We start from the raw sequence: 22354 nt of genomic DNA, 5'->3' as shown, positions 1-22354 counted from the left end.
TAGATCCAAGGTTTATTAGGGTTGCATGTACACTTAGGAGTGTTAGAATGCTCAAAACCCAACAGTTCTTTCTTAACACTTTTTAACTTAGCTTTTAGAAAACCATTTTCTTTGTAAAAATCTTTTAGTCCCTCGGTTTGAGTCCAGACATCCCCGAGGGTGTGTCTGAATCCCTCAAACCAGGGCTCTTATACCAACTTGTAACATCCCAAATTTCGAGTCCAAAAATTTCATTTTTAATTAATTGTTTTGTAAATCTTCCGTAAGAAAACATAATGAAGACAAATCATTTCATAAAACTAATATCTCATGTCTGAAAACCAAACCATAAATATAACAATGTCAGAGTACAATCCCAAGAATCTCATAATGTGAAAATCCAAAGTGTGTGTATATGATGTGCAGCTACCGCGCCAGCTCTTTCCCCTTCGGTCCTCTCGACCGGATACTGCCTAACATACCTGGGTGCTAGCCACCCCTTCGGTCCTCTCGACCGGATACTGCCTAGCATACTTGGGTGCTGGCCTTCCCTTTGGTCCTCTCGACTGGATACTGCCTAGCATACTCGGGTGCTGGCCTCCCCTTCGGTCCTCTCGATCGGATACTGGGGACTATTTCACCCCTCTACTACTACCACATAAGATGTAACACATAATCATATTCTATCTAGCATAACTGGGTATGACTACCCCCTTTGGCCCTATCGCCCAGAAATCTTGGGGACTATCTCCCATACTGCTACTAGCATATAACATCATCTAATACTAGCACATAACATATCAGGTAGTAGCAAACCTAGATGAATATCACAAATACAATCATCTACCATACGACTCCTACTGGTGGGCCGGCATTGGTGCCTTAGATCCACTTCTACTAGAAGGTAACTCACCTCGTAAGGCTGACTGCTGAAAAGTTGATCGACAGATGTCTGACTGCTGCTCCGGTGATCCTCCGACTATAAATCCATACAACACTTAATCAGACACTGATAACTACTCTTAGGGTAAAATGACTATTTTACCCCTGACCAAGTCAAAGTCAAAGTGAACTTCCAGTTGACCTGACTTGTCGAGTTGGGCCGCCAACTCGTCGAGTCCCTATCCTTTCATTTGTCCTTCTTCACGCCGCTACTCGTCGAGTTTAGCAACGACTCGACGAGTTCTCCTTCTAAAACATCCTCGAATGAACCTTCACCGACTCGCCGAATTGTATGAATAACTCATCGAGTTCATCCCCATCCTATGAACAAGTCTGCCCTTGATTCGCTGAGTTGTATGAACAACTTGTCGAGTTCTATGATTTCCAGGTCTATGGCTAAGTCTAAAGCATTGGGTCACTCCCTCGGACCCCTCTAAGACCACTCTAACACTCAATGGGTTCCTTCGAACCACAACAGAAAAGGGAAGTCAAGTCATGGACTCGTTGAGTCCAAGAACGACTCGTCGAGTTGAGAATGACCAAGTCTCATTTCTCGATTTCTGATGTACAACACTTGACCAAAAGATAGATCTAGGCTTCTAAGATCAATCTAGCACATAAAGTTACAAACTTTACGTGCATGCATGGGACTATGAGCTCAAATGGCCCTAAATGAGACTCTTAAGATGCATGGGGCTCTCTAAGGCTCCAAAATCAGTCCCTTTCTGCCTTGTAACCCCTCAAAGATCTTGGATCTGAAGTCTTAGCCCCCAACCATTCTTGCACTCATGATTGGTCACCACGAATGGCTCCTAAAAGCCCTAAATCACCCCAAAAAGGGATCTAAAATATGAAAGAGCAAGGTATCAGCTTTATAACTCTAAAGAACTGCAGAGGGTGCACAAAATCGAACTCCTCTAGCCTCCTCTTGATTCCTCAAGCCTTTCTCTTCCTTCTTATGTTCCAAAATCACCAAAAACCACCACAAAGGCCTTATATCTTTACACAAACGATTAGGGTTTGACATGGAGAGTTCTTGAGAGCAATAGGGATGAAGGGAGGCTGAATGAGATGCTTAAATAGGGTGCAATCCCTTAAATTAGGGTTTTGTCCAGTCAGGGCCTACTCGTCGAGTCTGGCTGCCGACTCGTCGAGTAGGTCATTAAACTCCCAGGTCCAAGTCGCTCCTACTCGTCGCCGATTTCTAGGCCAAAAAAATGAATAATACTTGAATGAAATTCATACCAGAAACCGGGTGCTACAACCCGAATACCCGAATTCGTTTTTTAAATAATACCCGGTATACATTACACATGAGTCGGAGGTAGTTAGGTTATGCACTCTTTAAAAAAAACCCCTTCGGTGTCTTCTTATGATCGACGCAAGACCTCATCGATAAACCCTCAAATACGTTAAAACCTCATCGACTCCATCTGATCACGCTTCGGTTCGAGTATGCAATCACAATCATAGGTTAAAATTTTTGCATCATCTTTGAATGCTTTGTTGTGTTGTTAATCACAGGTTAAGTCATATAAAGAATAAATACAATTATTTTTTTGGTCGTTTTATATATGCATGATTGCATGTCGATATTAACATTACATTGATGAATGGTCATAGTTTTCATGTCGACACATTTACCACAACTACTGCATAACCCTACAATGAATCTTGAAAACATAAATCTATATATTATTTTTAATGATAACTCAAATTAACTTGATTAAAAACTATGTTGCGAACTTGCAAATCAATATAAACCATCATTAATATTAGTAGCAGCTGTATTGGGGTGTAAGAGTCCACAAGTGAAATACAAAAGAAACAGAGCACGGACTGAAACCAAATACGACATTCAGTAGGCAATTCACAAAAACGCGCTTTGCACCTTGGACAAGTATACCCTCCACCAAATTTAGCTTCTTTATGACATGAACATATGGAGATAACACCTTTTGTTGCCCTTTGTGGGAATCCCATTTTTATTAAATTAGCAATTGCAAATTCAACTATCGTAGGAGGTGGTGGTGCGTGCTCTAGAATTAGCTCTTTTAAATGTGCCTGTAAAATAATATACATGTTACATAACTTCAAGTAATTTACATTTTTGGTCCCTGGGTATTGGATATAGCCTATTTTTTTCAATTTTGGTCCTAAAATGATTTTCTCTTGCAATTTGGTCCTTATTTGAGGTTCTTGTAACGTTTACTTTAGCAGATTTTGTTAACTGTTTTTGTTTATATATTCTTAACTCTTTTTTATATACTTGTAGATGTCTGAAACGAATGAATATATTGAAGATGAGACGATTAACCTTGAAAGCCCAACCAATGATTCAGTTTCGATAGTAAATGAGACACGACCAAAAAAGTACAAACCAAGATCCAAAGTTTGGGATGAATTCGAAAGATTTACGAACAAAGAGGGAATTGAAAGATCGAAAAGTAAGCATTCTGGTTCCGGAGATACAAGTGTGAAGGGAAAGGGTATGGTACCAAAAATCTTTTAACACATTTAGACAAATGTGTGCCTTACTTGGCTAAAGTAAATGTCGGTCAAACACAAATAGCTTTTGGTGATGAAAACAAATTAACATCTTGGAAATCTGATCAAAAAGAGAGTAGGAAGGCTTTGGCACACATGTTAGTAGTTGATGAACTTCCATTTAGTTTTGTGGAAGGTGCAGGCTTTAAACATTACAATAGTGTTACTCAACCAATGTTTCAAATTCCATGTAGAAATACAAGTACAACCGATACCTACCAATTGTTTCAAGAAAAAAAGAAAAACTTCGAGCTTTTATTAAAAAAAAACATTGGTAGGATTTTTTTGACCACCAATACTTGGACTTCTACACAACAATCAGGTTATATGTGTCTCACCGCCCACTTTGTAGACAATGAATGGAAATTGAAAAAAAAAGTGTTGAGTTTTTGTCATCAAGAGAGTCGTTGTGGGGTTGATATTGGATTAGTGGTTGAGAAATGCTTAATAGATTGGGGAATAAAAAATGTTTTCACAATTTCCGCTGACAACGCAAGTGCTAATGACGTGGCAATTGAGTTTTTAAAAAAAAATCTTTCAAAATTCCAATAAGTTCTCTTAAATGGGAAATGGACACATATGAGATGTGTTGCCCACATTTTAAACTTGGTTGTGCAAGATGGTATTAAAAAGTTTGATAAGTCGGTTGAGATAATCAGATGGGCGGTAAAGTGGATTAGGCAATCACCTTCAAGAATTGGCAAATTCACCAAGTTTGCCAAGCTAGTTAATCCAGGTACAACGAAACACTTGGTAAGAGATGTTCCAGCAACATGGAACTCTACTTATCGTATGTTGAATATTGTCCAAGGTTATGAAAAAACTTTTGAGAGATACGATCTAGAGGAATATGAGTTTCGTTCCGACATTGTAAAGGCGGGTTTATTGATTCCTTCACTGAGCGATTGGCAACATGTTAGGCATTTGTGTCATTTTTTAAAACCATTTTGTGATGTTACTGAAAGGATTTTTGGGACACTATATATGACATCAAACACGTGCATTGAAGATATTTATTCCATTCGTACACTCTTGGATGATTCTATTTCCGATGCTAAGCCTTTGTGATATTGCATTGGCAATGAGAGTAAAGTTTGATAAGTATTTTGGCGATGTAGAAAAATGAATTTATTGCTCTACTTTGCTTTGATTCTTGACCCAAGGAACAAAGTAAAGTATTTTCTTATACTACTTGAGGATCGTTATTGAAAAGAAAAGATGGTGGAGAATTCATATAATGATTACATTATAATTCATTCTTCAAGTACTACTTCTAGTACTACCGGGTCTAGTAAATTATCGTCGATTTTAGGGAAACGCCAAAATCTGGATGCTACGACACCAAAACCACCATTGAGAAATAAACTAAGAGAAAATATGAAAACAAACATAGTTGAATCAATTGAAGAGTTAGAAAAGTATTTGAAAGAAAGTGTTGAAGAAGATCAGTCAATTTTTAACATTTTAGATTGGTGGAAAGTGAATAGTCCAAGATTCCCGATTCTATCATTGATGGCTAAAGATTTGTTTGCCATTCCTGTCTCGACTGTTGCTTCAAAGTCTATTTTTAGCACTAGCGGGAGGGTTTTCGATCTGTATAGGAGTTCTTTGACTCCTAAGATTGTTGAAAGTATAATTTGTACCCAAGATTGGCTTTGGGGTGGTATAAGTGACAACATCGATTTTGAACAAGATTGGGAAAACCTACACGAAATTGATAAAGGTAATTGTTTATCTTTAATATTTTTTAATATTTTGACATGTTATGTTTTGTCCTTTTAATGCTTATACTATTTGTATAGGATTGTGAGAAGTTGGTACGTCTAATTAGAGCTCGGATTGGATATGGAAATTAATGTGACAACGTGAAGATGCAAGATTGATGAATATTTTTGTGAAACTAAGAATCATTTGAAGGTGATTTGAAACTTGGTTATGTTTTGAACTGGGTTATGACTTATGAATTTTAATCTTTTGCTATGTTTAGACTTTTATTGTTTAGTTGGGTTGTGTTTAGACTTTTATTGTTTAGTTGGGTCATGACTTATGTATTTTGTTCATTAAACCGTGATGATATTATTGATATTATTATTATATGTCTTTTTTTTTGGTAAAGCAACAAATGTCCTAGGATAGGTACGTGCAATTATTTTGTTTGGTACCATGATTCATTATTTAGCATCATGGCATCACCACATTTGACCTTCTTAACCAAATACTTTACTTATGGATCCTAAGCCCAACTTTGTAACTATCTTATAATTACAGTATCGGTCCTCTTTATTTAATTAATTTCTTTTGACCACAAAATTAATTCTAAATTAATTCTTGATCAATATTAATTAAACAATATGATTTCTCTTTTAATATATTATTCACATAATATATTAATAAATCATAATTAATCCTCTTTCTCCTTAATCCATCCTATCAGCTGCTATGGTGAAGGCAACCCAAAAGGACCATGCTCATAATCGGGTCAAGTACATACCAAAATAGTTATGGGCTTAGACACCTAATCCAACAATTGACAAGTCAAGGTTTGAACTTGATACCTTAGGAAGCTTGCAATGTGTCCTGGATCTCAAGTCTCCCACCAAGCTATGAACTTTACTTTCTTCTAGGTTCTTCAAAGATGGACCAAATCAACACAAATTTCTCTTCAAGAGCTCAAAAATGCAAGAATGGAGGCTAAGGGGACGTTGAGGGTTTTTTGGAGGTTTAGGGACAAGAAATAAGGCCAACCCTATAGGTTAAGGATGAATATATAGGGTGTAACATCCCACTTTAGGGTTTCAAAAAGTCAAGCGTACACCCAACGTACGCACCCGGTGTCCCAATCTAACTCCAGCTAGTACGCTGAGCATACCAAGTGGTACACCCCGTATACCAGCTTCCAGGGCTAAAAATGCAATTTGAATAAATGAAGGGAAAAAGTGAACATACCAAGATCAGGGTGTTTCAACTGTCACGTCGTGAGAACGCACTCAACCCAATTCCAAACTCGGTTAAGCTCCAACTCAGCTAACTCGGTCATAGACAAATCAATCATCAGACACCACGACGTGGACCTTCCTAGGTCACATCGTGAACACATCAAAACAAAATAGTCGAAGAGTCCTCAATTGTCATGCTGTGACATTCTCCATGCCATGTCGTGACCACCGGTTGGGAAATCATCTTTATGGATTGATTCATTAATCCATTAAGCCTTTAACTCCAACTTTTTAGAAAGCTTATAAGGGCTCTAAAGGCTCATAAAAATGTTAACTTTATGGACATGCATGACCCATGAATGTCCTTCACCCAAACTAGGTTAAAAGGAAAGAATATGACCTAAAACTCATGCAAAACTTCCAAAACTCAACCACGTTCTAGATCTGAAAGATAAGGATCAAGGGACCTTGATGAGCCATAAACTTGCAAACTTTATTTTATTCCAACATACAAACTCCTCTTATGGACTAAAACATACAAAGAAAACTAGATCTATTAGGAAGGAATCATAAAGGTGGAAGCTTTAAGTCTTAAAAATGTTCCAAAGAATGATCCCAAGGGTATAGTAAAGTGGCTTGCTTGATCTTTGCTCCAAAACCTTTTTCTTATCATTAAAAGTGTACCAAGAGCACCAAAATGAGCGAAAAATCTCAAGGGGAGGCTAGGGTTTCGTGATAGAGGGTTACATGCTGAAGAGGATGCCCTAACCCTTGGGGCAAGATGCTTTCCACCTCATATATGGAAAGACGAAGACGAAAAAATGGTGATCGTTTGGGTGGGAGTCATCACCCTCTTTTTTAGTTTGTCCTTCTCTGTCTCGATTTCTAGCAAACCCTAGCTTCGATTTATGTGACACCACCACTTCCAGTAGTAGATCTTGAAAACCCTAAGGTTGATGTTCACATACGGTGGTGTTTTCATGGTGGTTTCATCTGGTCGCCCATTTTCTCAGATTTATGTCGCCAGAAACCCTAGGATCGTCGGGGTACGTCACGGATCGTTGCCATGTTTGTCAAATTACATCATTTTCACCCTCAACCATCGTCTTCGTCGAGTTGCAAATTGGAGCAACAGTGGTTTCGATTTGCTAGGGTTTGCAGCGTCACCGAAAATCAAGTTGCATGTAGTGGATCTAAGGGTTTCTTACAGCAGCGCCGGAAATCGGTGGCGGCTTCACGTAGATTTGAAGGTTTCTTGTTCGCCGAAAAAACGAGGGTTTCTTGATCACCAAAAGAACAAGGGTTTCTTATTCGTCGGAAAAATAAGGGTTCCTAGATCGGAGGGTTACTGGTGGTGATGGTGGTGTCAGTGTTCTAAAAGGCACTCCAAGGCGTTCCATGGCGTGAGGTGCGACTTCGCCATTACAGAAAACCTCATAACGTTGTTGTTAGGTGTGGCGCGTGGCAAGGCGAGATATGGCGTGTCATGGCACGTTATGACACGTGTTTTTTCATTTGATATTTTTTTCGCTCTTTTTTATGTCTTTTCTAATCGGATATATACATATTGTGTTTTTTGTTAACCTTTTGTTATTAGTTGTTGATATAACACTTCTAAAAACTATTTATATTTGATATAAATATATATTTATGTGGTAATATAATTATAAATTAATACAAAATCGTTGTCTTACATCACGCCTTGAAAAACACAATGGTTCGCCGTGACTCGTTAAACTTGAGGTTTGGCCTTGCCGTAATGCCACGTCTCACGACTTTTAGAACCTTGAGTGTTGTTCATATTTTCTGACAGTAGCAGTAAGTATGAGAGAGAGAGAGATGATATATATTTTTTTCTTTTTTGTTTAATTTTCATTAAGGAAACTACAAAATTAATAAATAAAATATAAAAATACAATAGGCAAATTCGTTATTTAAAAAAATCAAAATAAATCGGACTAAACTCAAAATAAAAATCAAAGTTTGGACAAGATGCTAGTATAGTTTTTTCTTTAAAGAACACAGTGACCCTATTTACAATCTATATCTATATCTATGTATATATACCTATAAAGGAAACATTTTTCTTTCACCAAACTCTCATGTATTTTCTCATTTACCACATTCATTTGAAACTCCCATGACTTTTCAATTTCTTTCTAATATTAATTATAATTATAAGTTGGTTAATAAGGTTAAATAATATCAAATCTAAAGTGTAATCATATATAAACCAAATTTCAATATTAAAATAATATCTTTACTTCTATTTATAAAGTTATGTTCTTTAACATTTAACATATTATATTTAATTTATTAGTTTTAATATATTGTTGAATGTAAATTATTATCATTTTAAAGATACAATTTTGGAACAATTTATATACTTAAATTATTAATTTAAATATAACATTCCGGGGTTAAATTAAATATAAATTTTAGTTTAAATTAAATAACTCAAAAATCATTATCAGTTTAAAGCTATAACTTTTAAACAGTTTTGACAAAATACTTAAATTGTTAATTTAAATATACCATTATAGTGTCAACTTAAATATAAATTCCAGTTCTACGTAAAAAACCAAAGAATATTTTGTAAATAGTTAAAAGAGATGAATTGTAGTGATAAATGCAAAAACTAAATTGTAGTGATGAATGCAAAAACTAAATTGTAATCTCAATTTAGCTAAAATATTTCCTAAAGATGTTTTTATAATCGCTAGAAGTTTTCAAATAAGTAGCTTAAAATAACTTACAATAATAATAGTTAAAAATAATTATATATAAATGATTATATTGTTACATTTAAAATCAAAAAACAATGTTTGATGTGTTTAAATAATTATAGTGATAGAAATCTAAACATTAAACAAATAAGTTGTAAAAATTTAATTAACAATAACAATAACTATAAATACCATTAGATTATACATTATATTTAATTTTATTTACGAGTAACCCGTAGGTAGGGGTGTTCAAAACCGGATATCCGAAAATTCGGATAGTTGATTTTTGATATCCGAATCCGTATCCGAAATTATCCAAATTTTCGGATATTCGAAATTTTGGCTACGGATTCGGATATTAAACCGGATATCCGAATTTCATTAATTTTAAATAAATATCCACATCTGAACATCTGATCCGTAAAATCACCGCAACTTTTAAAATTAATAATAGCAACTATGTTAAATCTTGCGACATAGATGGATATCGATAGCAACAAATAAATATATATAGCATTTACTTAGTAGTTTTTTATTATAAGCCAACGAACCAGGATTATAACAAACAAATATATAACGATTGTAACTGGAAATGTTTGCAATAAAAGTTTGGAAAAAATGGTCACGAAAAAGTTGAAAATGGTGGGATATCCGAAATATCCGAAACTTTATAAATTCACTATCCGTATCCGAATCCGAAAAATCGAATATCCGAAATTTCGGATAATTTCGAATCGGATTTTCGGATCGGATATTTCGGATGCGGGTATTTTTGAACACCCCTACCCATAGGTAGATGTCATTGACACAATCGTAATTATAGAATTTTAAATGGTGTCTACATTATATATAATTCAAAACAAACAATACCAATTTATTATATAAAAGATAGCGTTATTGATAACTTAAAAATCTTTGTAAAGATTTCAAACATAGATTCCGCGCAATGTCCTGGTATTCGCCTGATTTTATCTATAAAACTAGGATACATACAAAATTTACTAGATATTTGTATCTTCAATTTATTTCATCAGATTTAACTTTGTTCGAATTTTGCAAATTACGTGATATCCCGGCCGTTTACACCGTTGGAGCTTCAAACCGGAACCACAACTGAACCCGGTCGACTAACCTGAACCCCGAACTCCAAATTGTGGGCTGAGGCGGTGACTGTAGACTCTAGAGATACCCAAGCGGCCAATAAAAATGGCCCTACGCCACCTCACTCCTCTCTCTCCTTTCACAACTCTCACTCGCCGTCTTCCGTCGTTCCCCACCCTTTCCTCCACCACCTCACGCCGCTACAACCGATTTTCATTTTCAGTAATGGCGTCCGCCTCGCGAAAGGTACAGTATTCGTATATCAATCGTAAATCGGCTTCTTGTTTGAGGATTTGTAATTGAATTCAGCTGATTTTGATTTTGATTTTGATTTTAATTACAGGTGCTTGTTCCAATTGCTAACGGAACGGAGCCGATGGAGGCTGTGATTACCATCGATGTGCTCCGTAGAGCTGGCGCCGACGTTACCGTCGCTTCCGTTGAAAAGCAGCTCCGCGTCGATGCTTGCCACGGTGTTAAAATCGTCGCTGATGCTCTGATTTCTGACTGTGTTGACACCGTATTCGATCTTATTTCACTGCCTGTATGCTCTTTTTCCCTCTCCTACCTGTTTCACTTGCCTTGAAATGCAAAATCTGTTACAAGATAAACACTACCGATGTGTACTAGCAGTAGTTCTTACTAAATTCAACATGACTGTTAACTGTTAATAGCTTAAATGGAATTAGCCGTTTTCCGTTTTCTCTTTTCTGTTCGTGAAAAAGGAAAGGAGGAATCGACTTTGTAGACATTACTTGTTCCAAGCAAACTGTCAAATTGCAAAATAAGATCACACCTTGCAAGAGCAACTAATCTGGACAAAATTTCAAAGTACTATTTAACTTTTAGTATTAAGGTTTAATCACTTGATGGATTTCCATGGCATCTTCTGGACATGATTGATGATTCTATCTCTGTGCAACTCAAAAAGCCATCATAAGAATTTGAAGTTGCAGTTTAAGGCTTTCAGTTTTCTTTTCCATTGCTGCTCTGAATACACTATAATCATATGTTTGGATGACTCAATTATCATTATCATTATTTACTAACATGCCTCTGGATTGTGCCATATATTTGCATAACTTCTACTTCATGGTTTGCATTAATCTTGTATCCACCAAAATACCCTGTTATGTTTTCTTAAAATCACTTTCTTTTCAAAATCATTCATCATAAATCCTTAGCAACTCTATAATCATTTCTTCAAATTTTCCCTACAGGGAGGAATGCCAGGTGCATCCACTCTAAAAGACAACAACACACTGGAGAACATTGTGAAAAAACAAGCTTCAGAAGGTCGACTCTATGCTGCAATATGTGCATCTCCTGCTGTTGCACTTGGTTCATGGGGCCTACTCAAGGGCTTAAAAGTAAATACTAAATACACTCCACCCCTACCCTCTATTCCTTTTCCCCATTAAATTTAAAAAACTTTTCTTTTCATAGGCAACTTGCTATCCAGCTTTCATGGAGCAACTATCATCATCTGCAACCACAGTCGATTCACGAGTCCAACAAGATGGAAAAGTCATCACTAGCAGAGGTCCAGGAACCACCATGGAATACTCTGTAACACTTGTAGAACAACTTTTTGGAAAAGAGAAAGCCAATGAAGTTTCTGGACCACTGGTTTGTTTCTAAACCCTAAACCCTAATCCAGACCTTAAGAGATTGAAATCACATCAAACATTATTATTATATTGTTTTTTCAGTTAATGAATCCGAAGCAAACTGATCAATTCATTGTGACTGAATTGAATAAGCTACAATGGACATGTGCCTCTACACCTAAAGTGAGATTTCATTCTGTAATAAACTAATAATTTCAATTAGGGTTTGTTAATTTAGGTTTTTTTTTTAGATTTTGGTACCAATTGCGGATGGTTCAGAGGAGATGGAAGCTGTTATGATCATTGATGTTCTTCGAAGGGCAAAAGCGGAAGTTATAGTGGCATCAGTTGGTGATAATCTTGAAATTGTGGCTTCACGTAAAGTGAAATTAGTTGCAGACATGCTTCTTGATGAAGCTGCTAAGCTTTCATATGACCTAATTGTGTTGCCAGTTAAGTTTTTATTTTTTAATTACTTCATAAACCCTAAAGTAATTTTTTTTTTTTTTTTTTGTAACATGTTGAAATTACTTTAGGGTGGACTTGGTGGGGCCCAAGCATTTGCAAAAAGCGAAACACTTGTAAATTTGCTAAAGAAGCAGAGGGAGTTGGAAAAATACTATGGAGCAATTTGTGCTTCCCCAGCTCTAGTCCTTGAGCCCCATGGATTACTCGAGGTAAGTTTTGTTATTTGGGTTAAAAAGACTAAAATACCCCTGAATGGGTTAATTTGATGTAACTAGGGAAAGAAGGCAACGGCTTTCCCGGCAATGTGTGAGAAACTGACGGACAAAAGTGAAGTGGAAAGCAGAGTGGTGGTTGATGGTAAAGTTGTAACGAGCAGAGGGCCAGGGACATCTTTGGAATTTTCATTGGCGATTGTGGAGAAATTATTGGGTCGTGAGAAAGCTTTGGAGATTGGTAAGGCAATGTTGGTTGTGTAATCAGTAATGTAAGTTTAGTTGCATGCTTTGTGGTGTGTATGTCAAAAGTCAAAACCAGTTGACTTAATAAATGTCGTGATTACTTGTATGATAAAGCCAAAGGTGCTGTTATAATGAAGGTAACTCTTGAGTTTCTAATTGGATTGTGTTTTGATTTATATTAGTTGTGTAGAAAATGATAATGACATTTGTATGGTTGTTGCAAAAAGAATATGCATTAAAGTGTGGATGTATGGATATGATATATGTATATCATCAATAAGCTTCTAGGGTAAGTTAATAAATTACAAAAAAGCCACTTTAAAATAGTTAATTTAAATAAAAAAGCGGGAATACAAACTTTAATTTCATCTCATATGTTAGTTTAAAGGTGAGAGACATGAAAAATGTCTCCTCATTGATTTTTTTTTTTTTTTTTAATTACGGAAACTACAGTTTCTTTTTCAGATAAAGGAAGGCTATACGTTCATTAAAATTTTATTAATAGAAAAAAATTAATACAATAATAAGTTGAAAACTCTCTACCTATGGAAAGAAAAGACATGTGCGATAGACCACGAGAACTCCAACAACCTGAAGAGTACATAGAAAACAAAATAAACATAGAGAAAAGGAAAGAAACAAACATTTAACGAAGAGTGTTTGTCTTCATTCTAAGAGGAACCCTCCGTCGGACCATTGTTTTTTTTTTTTTTTTTTTTTTTTTTTTTCTATAACGCAAGCACTAAGGTACCGTTTGTTTTATTTTTTTCATAAAAAAACACTTCTGACCATTTGTTGTTGCACCGCGTATCATTTGGTCCTTCGCAGCTGTTTGTTTTTCAAAATACTTCTGACTTAAAAACTGTTGCACATGTGCTACGTGGCGCAACGTTTGACCATTTGCTTCAAATATCTTCATATCTTACTTTATTAGTTTAACTTATTGCAACAGTCTACAGAGATTAAAAAACAAATAGACTTTTTATTACATGTTACAGCCGTTTGACCCTCATTTTCTGCTACAGAGGATTGCAGAGGTGGTCTGCAGACTTTATACATTTTCGCTTCGAAAATACAAATGACACCTAAATGATGAATAATTGACCAAAGGGTCTTACCATTTAAGGCTTTCTTAAGTAGGGTGATGGTGACGATCCACTTGTTGGGATCAATACAAAGATTCATTTTGGCTTTCATATCTTGTCAAACCTTAAAATGGTAGGTTTATTCGAAACAGAGGTTGTTGAGGGAATCAAAGTAGAGGTGGTTGAGGGAATCGGGGTGTAGGTGAAAACCCGAAAAAGATTTAGCAACCAATTGAATACAATTAAAAGATAAGTGACCATAAGAGCAAATTGTGTGTTATTGGTTGTCATTTTATATCATCGATCAACTCATAAAATATTTCACAAAGATGAAGATAAACTAGTTAATTTAAAAAAAAAAAAAACAACACTTTAGAGTAGTGATCAAATGATTGGAGACGATTTAAGTTAATAACATTTTCTTTAATAAAATTTGATAAAGTAAGTGAAAATATAATATAATAGAGAAAAAAAACTATAGAACCCACCTATGGTCGCAACCAAGCTAACCTAAGCTTGAGTTTGATTGACGGGATTGATGCTAGATTAAATCCCCCACATTGGACCTTTTACAATCCCACTAAACATGTATTGATTGTTACTTAGGACTTTATATTTCTATATTTGGAAGACTCGCAAGTGTTTTATAATATTTTAATCTAACAATCATTGTGACATTTTTTTTGTAAGGTGTTAAACTTGTACCTATGTGGATGCTCTTAAATTAATTTGAACTCGATTCCATAGTTCAATGAACCGGTTCGATTTCAATTTGATAGTTTAATGAATTAGTTTGAGCTCGATTCGAGAGCTTGATAGCAAGCATCTCCCATAACTATTCTAATAAAACAAGTCGGATTTCACGGTTTAAATAGTTTAAAAAATCTATATTCGATGAAAGGTTTGAATAGTTTAAAAAATCTAAATTCGATGAAATAAGCCTCCTTCTAACTCGATTCAAATATAGATCAGAATTTGACACCAACATTTGTCTTGAATTCAAAGAGCTTATACAAAATTGTTATGTATAATAATGAGATAAAATTGAACTTGTATTAAATAAAGCTATTAAATTATTGGAATAAAGTTAAAATCTAAGGTGTTGCCTATTTTGCCTTTTCTCCCAAGAAGGAAATATTGGGTGATAGCAACCAAACCAAACACTCCCGCAAATGGTCAACCAGCAGTTCACCTAGTAAAACCACACACACATACACCCTCACTGTGTGTCTCCTTTTTCCTATATAATAATTGACCAAATTTCCACCCTACCCTCACCAAATTTAATTAATTTCAAGGGCAAAATAGTCAACCATACTTTGCATGGAAAGACACACAACAATACAACATAGTAAGTTAGTTGTGTTAGCTCATCTCCTCTTTCTTTTCTCTTTGCATCTCTCCCAAATAACCCGTCTTTCCACCATTCCCTCTTTCAAACATTCACAAAATGGAGCTGCCGGTAAAGTCACCGGTGGTGGCTGGAAATGGCCGGAAAACTTCATACAAGATAGAAACCAAGAATCTTGCATACAAAAGTTCCAATCTTTATGACGAATCCAAGTGGGGTTCTCTTCAAAACTACTTCAAGAAACCTCCAAAGTTTATCTTGAATGATGTGACATGTGAAGCTCATCCAGGCGTCCTCACCGCCATCGCCGGACCCAGTGGTGCCGGAAAGACAACTCTGTTAGATATTCTCGCCGGAAATATCCCCTCCGGCCAGGTTTCCGGCCATATTTTGATCAATAACCTTCCTATTGATACAAAACGGTTCCGAAGACTGGCTGGATATGTCACTCAAGACGATGCTTTATTCCCATCTTTAACAGTTGAAGAAACGCTCATGTATAGTGCTTTTTTAAGGCTAAGGTGTGGTAGAAAAGAAGCGGTTGATCGAGTCAAGATTTTGATAAACGAACTCGGATTGGATCGTGTATCGAGTTCAAGAATCGGTGAGGGGTCGAACCATGGGATCTCAGGTGGTGAAAGGAGGCGTGTTTCAATCGGGGTTGAGTTAGTTCATGATCCTTCGGTTATTCTTATCGATGAACCAACTTCAGGGCTTGATTCTAATTCAGCTTTTGGTGTTGTTTCTCTTCTTAAATCAATGGCGATTAGTAGAGATAAAACAATCGTGTTAACGATCCACCAACCCGGATTCAGAATCTTGGAGCTTCTTGATCGACTCATTTTGCTCTCGAATGGATTCGTTCTTCATAACGGATCGTTAAAGTCGCTAGAACATAGACTCAAAGTCTCCGGTCATTTCATCCCACCTCGTGTCAATGTTCTTGAATTCGCCATTGATGTCGCCACCACCTTGATCATCGACACACCAAAAACACCGATAGAACGAGTCAAGAACCACGAAAAACCTGAAAAAGATGGCGAATTTCCATACCCGAATTCTCATTTAGAAGAAATAACGATTCTTAGTGAAAGATTCTTCAAGAACATATTCAGAACCAAACAGTTATTCCTCACAAGAATCATTCAAGCTGTTCTTTCTGGCTTGATCCTCGGAACCATCTTCGTAAATATGTCAACGAATAAAGGGAAACTCGCGTTACAAGCTCGATTAGGGTTCTTCGCATTCAGTCTTACATTCCTCCTTTCTTCATCGACAGAAGGATTACCGATTTTCTTACAAGAACGACGAATCTTGATGAGGGAAACATCAAGAGGAGCATATAGAGTTTCATCGTATGTAATCTCAAACACTCTCATCTTCCTTCCGTTTCTTCTAATGATCGGTATTCTTTACACAATCCCAGTCTACTGGCTAGTCGGATTACGCACTGAAATCAACAGTTTCTTCTACTTTGCATTGATCGTATGGATGGTAATCTTGACGTCGAATTCGTTCACAGCTTGTTTCAGTGCACTGGTGCCGAATTTCATCATGGGTACATCTGTGATTTCTGGATTGATGGGATGTTTCTTTCTGTTTTCTGGGTACTTCATAGCGAAAGATAGCATCCCAAAATACTGGATTTTTATGCATTATATGAGTTTATTCAAGTACCCATTTGAATGTTTTATGATAAACGAGTATGGAGGTGAAGAAGGGATGAGTATGTGTGTGGAAATGGATGGGGGGAAGTGTAGAATGTATGGAAATGGATTCTTGGAGCAGCAGCACATAAAGGAGACGCAAAAATGGAGTAATTTGGGAGTGATGTTAGGGTTTATAATTGGATATAGATTGATGTGTTTTGTAATTTTGTGGTTTAGATGTCACAAAACAAGGAATTGATTTATTTTTCTTTTGTATAATTAACATAAATGGAAGTATAAAGAGGAATTATTTATTTTTACTATCGTATTAACCTTTTTTCAGATTTGCGCATTCGTTTTCTTTCTCTTTCATATAAGCTTATGCATAAGTCTATTAATGTGATTGAATATTCGAAGATTGAATAATATCATAATATTACAATATTTATCTGGGAAAATATGAAAATTTATTACTCTTTTTGGTAGTATAAAAATGTCCACTTTTGTGTGGTATAGCACAAAAAAATTGGGTTGTTTGTTTTACGAGTTTTACTTCCATGATTGGTAGTTAGTGTCTAGATGTGGACAACAATATTGGAATCTGAAGAAGCAATCTGGAATGGGTTTGACTTGGGTGAAATAAATAGGTATGTCTATTGTACTTTTCTAAATCCTATGTTCTATAATTAAATATTGTTTTTATACAAGTATAAGTGGATTTTGATACAATCCAATATGTAGATTCGGTCCCAAATCTGATGTAACACACCAAAACAAGTACTTATGACATTACATAATGAAGTCTTTGAAGGTGTACATGTGGTGATTTTATATGGATGCCGTTTAGAACATTGTTTACCTTGATAGGAAGATAATAGCTCACATCCTACATCTATCAGAAGTAGAGTCACTTTATGTAAGACCTACCGGTATGCTTACAACGACCGGGTCCGTGGTACACATGGCAACGAACAACGTCGTGCACACCGGGTTGCCAAAGTCGTAGTCTTGATCAAATATGTTCAAAGTTGCGTGATATGAGGGTGAAATGTCTATGAAATTTATAATTTTGTTATAAACAACATATATGAATCTAGAGTAGTTTATTGAAGGAGTGCCCAAAATTCAGCCATTAAAAAAATAAGGTTTAAAAATTCAGTTTAAGTTGTTTGTGGTTGTATTTTATGTTTTATTTTATTTTATTTTAAGTTGTGTGTTTTAAATTAATATAATGTGGTATTTTAATTTAATGAAAAACTAATATTTACAAAAATATATATATGTTTTTAATGAAAAACTAATATTTAGTGATAGAAAGTGTGTTTAGTGGTAGGTATAACGAATAGTCCAAGTGTTATATCCATCTATTATATCCACATTTTTAATGTGCTCATATTATATGATATTCAATAGATTTTTATTTGCAAAGAGAAATAACACTGTGGAAATAAAATGAAATTAATGTCTATCAAAATTAAACATGAAAGTAAGGTGTTGTTTGTTTTTTTGAAGTCAAAATATTTGCAGTCTGCGGACCACATCTACAAGCCTCTGCGGCAGAAGATGTGGATCAAATGTCTGCAGTCTGCAATAAAAAGACCATTTGTTTTTAACATCTGCGGCTGTTGAAATAAATTGAATTTTCAAACTTAATTTCATGTCATAAACATTAAAAATGCATTTTCAGCAACAAAAAAAAAATGCACGATGGCCCATGTTTTTTTTTGTTTAGGTTAAAATGAGGTCTGAAGACCTTTGAAGACAGTGGCTCATGTCTGCGCTAGGAAAACCTTGCACGAACGTTTTTTGATCTACGCACTTCTAAAAACAAACACTCTGTGAGGACATATGTCTGCGCGTTGTCTACGCAGCGCAGACAAAAGTGGTTGAGTAAATCTTCACACAAAAAACAAACATCCCCTAAGAAGGTTGACACCAATGTTTTAAAAACTAGGTCGGACCGGAAACCGAGCACGAGAGCAGTTCAACAAAGACCAGTTTTATACTAATTTCTAAACCGGTTCGAATCAGGCGGTTTCTTTAAAAACCGGGTTGAACCAGTGTGATAGAACCGGTAAAAAACTGTTTGAACCGGTTTAGTGGACTTAGATAGTTGTATTTCGCTTAGCCATTAAAAACATCGAGTTTCCAAAGCAAATTGTATATGACGATCGTCCAGGTTATCTGAAGTGTGCACAACTCAAAGCTCGACACACACCATTACCAAATATAGATTGATGGTCGAATTTAAACTGAGAACAAATCATCAAACCAATTCAACTAAAAACAGGTTTTTAATACATTGATTAAAACTACAATTTAAAGCAAATAGAACTTTTAAAGATAAGATTGAGTCAATGAGGCTATAATTTGCAGTAGTTTATCTCCATGGACTAATGAAATCTTTATGCAGTAAAATTTTATTTTGAACCATATGGTTGCTTTTTTACATTCCTAAAATAATTACAATTCTAAAATTGATCATTCTCGGATCCATGATAGATCTCATTGAAAGCCTGCGAAATATTCATACAAATAGAGTTTGTGACACTTCCCAAAAGTTACATACTGTATTTTGTAACCGTGTTCAAAAGTAAACGATTTTGGTAATGTTTATCTCTAAAAGTTTGATTGGTTTTATAATAACTTTATAAACATCATTAGAACGTTTCCTTATATAAAGTACAAAGAGAGTTTGTGACACTTCTTAAAAGTTACTTATTTTTTGGTAATGTATATCTCTTAAAAATAATTTTGTAAACATTATCACAACCTTTCCTTAAAAAGTACAACCACCCAATATGCCTATTATTCGTAACAAAGGTGTCCATACGATAATTAATTATTTATGTAGGGACCAAATTGCAATTAAATTATTCGTATATATATACATTCTCACAGAAGTCGTCTCAAACCCAGTTGCCGCGGAGGGCTTACAACAGAGAGCTTCTTACCCCGACGATCACCACCTTCCACCGGCGGCTTCAGCCTTCAGTTCACTTCGCCGGTTACTGTTTCCACTTCATCTTCTTCTCTGTTTTTTTCCGGTAGGGTTTCTTTGTTATTAGTCTCAACACTTGTTTTCGTATTTTCGAAGAAAGCAACGTTTTCGAACCCAATTTTGAGGGGAATTTCCTGGTTGCTTTTGCGTTTTTAGCATGATAAAAAATCTCTGGTTTGTTTGTGTTCAGTATCTGTTGCTTTTGAAGCTTGAAAAGTCAGTGATCGGATTGAACAAATAAGTTTCCCTAAGTTGATGAACTCCAGTTACTCCATGTGCTTTTTGTTGACTGTTGATAGTGAAAAACTTAAGATGCTTTGTTTATTACGAAGATAATCTCTTTATATGGAATTGACTAGAAAAATTATGCTTGTTGAGTGACACTATTTGATTAGCTAAAAGTAGAACGTTAATCGTGGTTTTTACATGAAAAATCTTATAATCTTGTTAATTATATTGGGATTTGGCTTTAATACAGCACAACTTTCTCAATGGACAAGAAACACATAAGTCAAACTTGGGTTAGCATTATGTATCAGAGGTTTGAAGCTGCATATCAAGAGGTTGATGAATTTATGAACAAGGTATGTTTATGTCTCTTAAACAACATTAAAAAAAAACATATTTCTTCAATTATCTTTTTAGTTAATCTTTAAATTATTTACAGGATACAGTCAAATACGTTGAAAACCATATCCAAACAGTTGGAGAGAGCATGAAGAAGTTCTATAATGGAGTTATGCAAGACCTTATTCTTCCTCCAAAAACTCAAACCTACACAAATTCAATTTCATCCATTAAAGAAAACACCATTGATTCTTCTTTGATCCCTATTGAAGAACCAGATACTAACCCTAATTTTGAGAATGAAGACAAGATATCTTTTCAAGAAGGGGAAGAAATAGTTTATAGTAAAACTTCAGAGAGTGATGATTCTTTGTTTGAAGATGCAAATTGGGGAATTGAAAAGATTATGAATTTGAATATGGAAATTGAGAAAAAGATTGAAGGGGAAGAAACATTAGTTAATGGTGAATTATCTGAATGTGATTCAAATAATGAGAATAAAGAGGAAAAGGAAAATTCATATGATTCATCAACAGGTGATTATTTCTCTGCATCTTCATATGATGTCTCATCTTGTGAGTCTTCCACACACAATAATGATTCCACAATGTTTGCTTCTTCCGATTTTGCCCTTTCTAATGGTTAGTATATGTATATCTTCCCTTCTTCAAAACACTATTTTTTTTGTCTTTTTAACCACTAATATTTTGTCTTGATAAATCTAGAAACTACTCATGAAGTAAATGACTCCATGGTTGAATTTGAAGACCTGAACATGGACACCATTGATTTGAGTGATAAAGAACAACTAATTGAAAACTGTGTTATTGTCGAGGGCGAAAAAGTCTTTTCCTTCTCCTATGGGTCAGGAAAAAGCAAATCTTACAAGGTATGTCTTTCTTTCCCTAAAGAATAAATATATGATCTTTTTTTCAAATTCTTGATTAATTAATGACTAAAGTTTCTAATTTAAAATTTTACCAATTTTATTGTATACACCAGAAAATCATACAAGATGCTTTTATGTCAAGAAAGAAGTTAACAAAGGAGTATAAGCAGCTTGCAATTTGGTGTGGAGATATTGAAAAGGAATTCAGCCGAAAAACAGATGAAAATGCAACAAAATCACAAGTTCAAGATTCTCATGATTCTGAATGGGAGCTTTTGTAGATAATTTTGTGGTTTTTCAAATCATAAGTGCATCGTATTTTTGCATATAAAAGTGAGATAAGTGTTTATAGGAAGCTTCTTTTTTTGCGTAAAGAAAAAAAAATTATTGGTTCTTAATGGTTTTATATGGATTTTTACGAGGAAAACTTGGATTTAAGAATTTATGGTTGAAAACGCACACATGTTTTAGTTAATTTTTTGCTTTTTATTATGTCAAACGCTCGAAATTTTGTTTATGTTATTTGTTTTTGGTAAGATCTTGTGTTTTCTTTAACCTTGAAACATTTTTTTAGAATGACAAATTTAATCCACCCTTAAACTACTTTTAATTTCAACTATGTCCACTTAGGTGGGATTTGAACCGTTGAACTCAAGAAGGAAGGACAACATCTGATATTGCTGGTCTAGAATGATATATATATATATATATATATATATATATATATATATATATATATATATATATATATATATATATATATATATATATATATATATATTAGTTTGTTGAGCCTTTTGTGTGGGGTGATAAATATGAAATTAAGGGCATGTTAGTCATTTTATATGTATTTAACACTATGGTCAAAGTTAATAGGAAGCGTAAGAAAGAGTTTTTAGGACGAAAATGATTAACTTTACTTTTTGAAGGACCATTTTGTAAAAATCAACAAACATAGTGACCAAAATTGTAATGATTTCGAATTACAAAAAGGTAAACAATGTGAATTATATCGAATATGAATATATAAAACTAGACATTTTAT

At 34.9% G+C, this 22354-nt stretch overlaps 4 protein-coding genes across 4 annotated transcripts; all 4 read left to right on the top strand.

Annotated features, from left to right (window-relative positions):
• Nucleotides 1-4047: 4047 nt before the first annotated feature.
• LOC145076318 (zinc finger BED domain-containing protein RICESLEEPER 2-like) lies at nt 4048-4536 on the top strand. Its single transcript, XM_079022242.1, has one exon. The coding sequence runs from the start codon at nt 4048-4050 to the stop codon at nt 4534-4536; it is 489 nt and encodes a 162-aa protein (XP_078878368.1).
• Nucleotides 4537-10202: 5666 nt separating this feature from the next.
• On the top strand, nt 10203-12923 carry LOC145073470 (protein DJ-1 homolog B-like). The gene is made up of 8 exons (XM_079020018.1): nt 10203-10477; nt 10575-10775; nt 11452-11601; nt 11678-11860; nt 11944-12024; nt 12093-12293; nt 12378-12518; nt 12585-12923. The coding sequence occupies exons 1-8, from the start codon at nt 10337-10339 to the stop codon at nt 12783-12785; spliced, it is 1299 nt and encodes a 432-aa protein (XP_078876144.1). The 5' UTR covers nt 10203-10336; the 3' UTR covers nt 12786-12923.
• Nucleotides 12924-15256: 2333 nt separating this feature from the next.
• On the top strand, nt 15257-17166 carry ABCG10 (ABC-2 type transporter family protein). Its single transcript, XM_079022891.1, has one exon. It carries the CDS (start codon nt 15303-15305, stop codon nt 17109-17111), a length of 1809 nt encoding a protein of 602 aa, XP_078879017.1. The 5' UTR covers nt 15257-15302; the 3' UTR covers nt 17112-17166.
• Nucleotides 17167-19016: 1850 nt separating this feature from the next.
• On the top strand, nt 19017-21784 carry LOC145076317 (uncharacterized). Its single transcript, XM_079022241.1, has 6 exons — nt 19017-19031; nt 19754-19899; nt 20332-20437; nt 20521-21061; nt 21146-21309; nt 21423-21784. The coding sequence occupies exons 1-6, from the start codon at nt 19017-19019 to the stop codon at nt 21588-21590; spliced, it is 1140 nt and encodes a 379-aa protein (XP_078878367.1). The 3' UTR covers nt 21591-21784.
• The last annotated feature ends 570 nt before the right edge of the window (nt 21785-22354 follow it).

This window comes from Lactuca serriola, chromosome 9 (assembly GCF_051521515.1).
Source record: "Lactuca serriola cultivar US96UC23 chromosome 9, Lser_US96UC23_V15, whole genome shotgun sequence".
Taxonomy (NCBI): Eukaryota; Viridiplantae; Streptophyta; class Magnoliopsida; order Asterales; family Asteraceae; genus Lactuca; species Lactuca serriola.
Note: the sequence above shows the minus strand (reverse complement) of the source record. Positions and strands in the feature narration are given on the sequence as shown.

What these genes read in the sequence shown, in the direction of transcription:
- LOC145076318 (XM_079022242.1), top strand. Translation starts at nt 4,048, where the DNA reads ATGAGATGTGTTGCCCACATTTTAAACTTGGTTGTGCAAGATGGTATT.
- LOC145073470 (XM_079020018.1), top strand. Translation starts at nt 10,337, where the DNA reads ATGGCCCTACGCCACCTCACTCCTCTCTCTCCTTTCACAACTCTCACT. An exon ending in TCGATCTTATTTCACTGCCT is followed by an intron (nt 10,776 to 11,451) that starts GTATGCTCTTTT and finishes TTTTCCCTACAG; the next exon opens with GGAGGAATGCCAGGTGCATC. An exon ending in CATGTGCCTCTACACCTAAA is followed by an intron (nt 12,025 to 12,092) that starts GTGAGATTTCAT and finishes TTTTTTTTTTAG; the next exon opens with ATTTTGGTACCAATTGCGGA.
- ABCG10 (XM_079022891.1), top strand. Translation starts at nt 15,303, where the DNA reads ATGGAGCTGCCGGTAAAGTCACCGGTGGTGGCTGGAAATGGCCGGAAA.
- LOC145076317 (XM_079022241.1), top strand. An exon ending in TTGATGAATTTATGAACAAG is followed by an intron (nt 20,438 to 20,520) that starts GTATGTTTATGT and finishes AATTATTTACAG; the next exon opens with GATACAGTCAAATACGTTGA. An exon ending in CGATTTTGCCCTTTCTAATG is followed by an intron (nt 21,062 to 21,145) that starts GTTAGTATATGT and finishes TGATAAATCTAG; the next exon opens with AAACTACTCATGAAGTAAAT.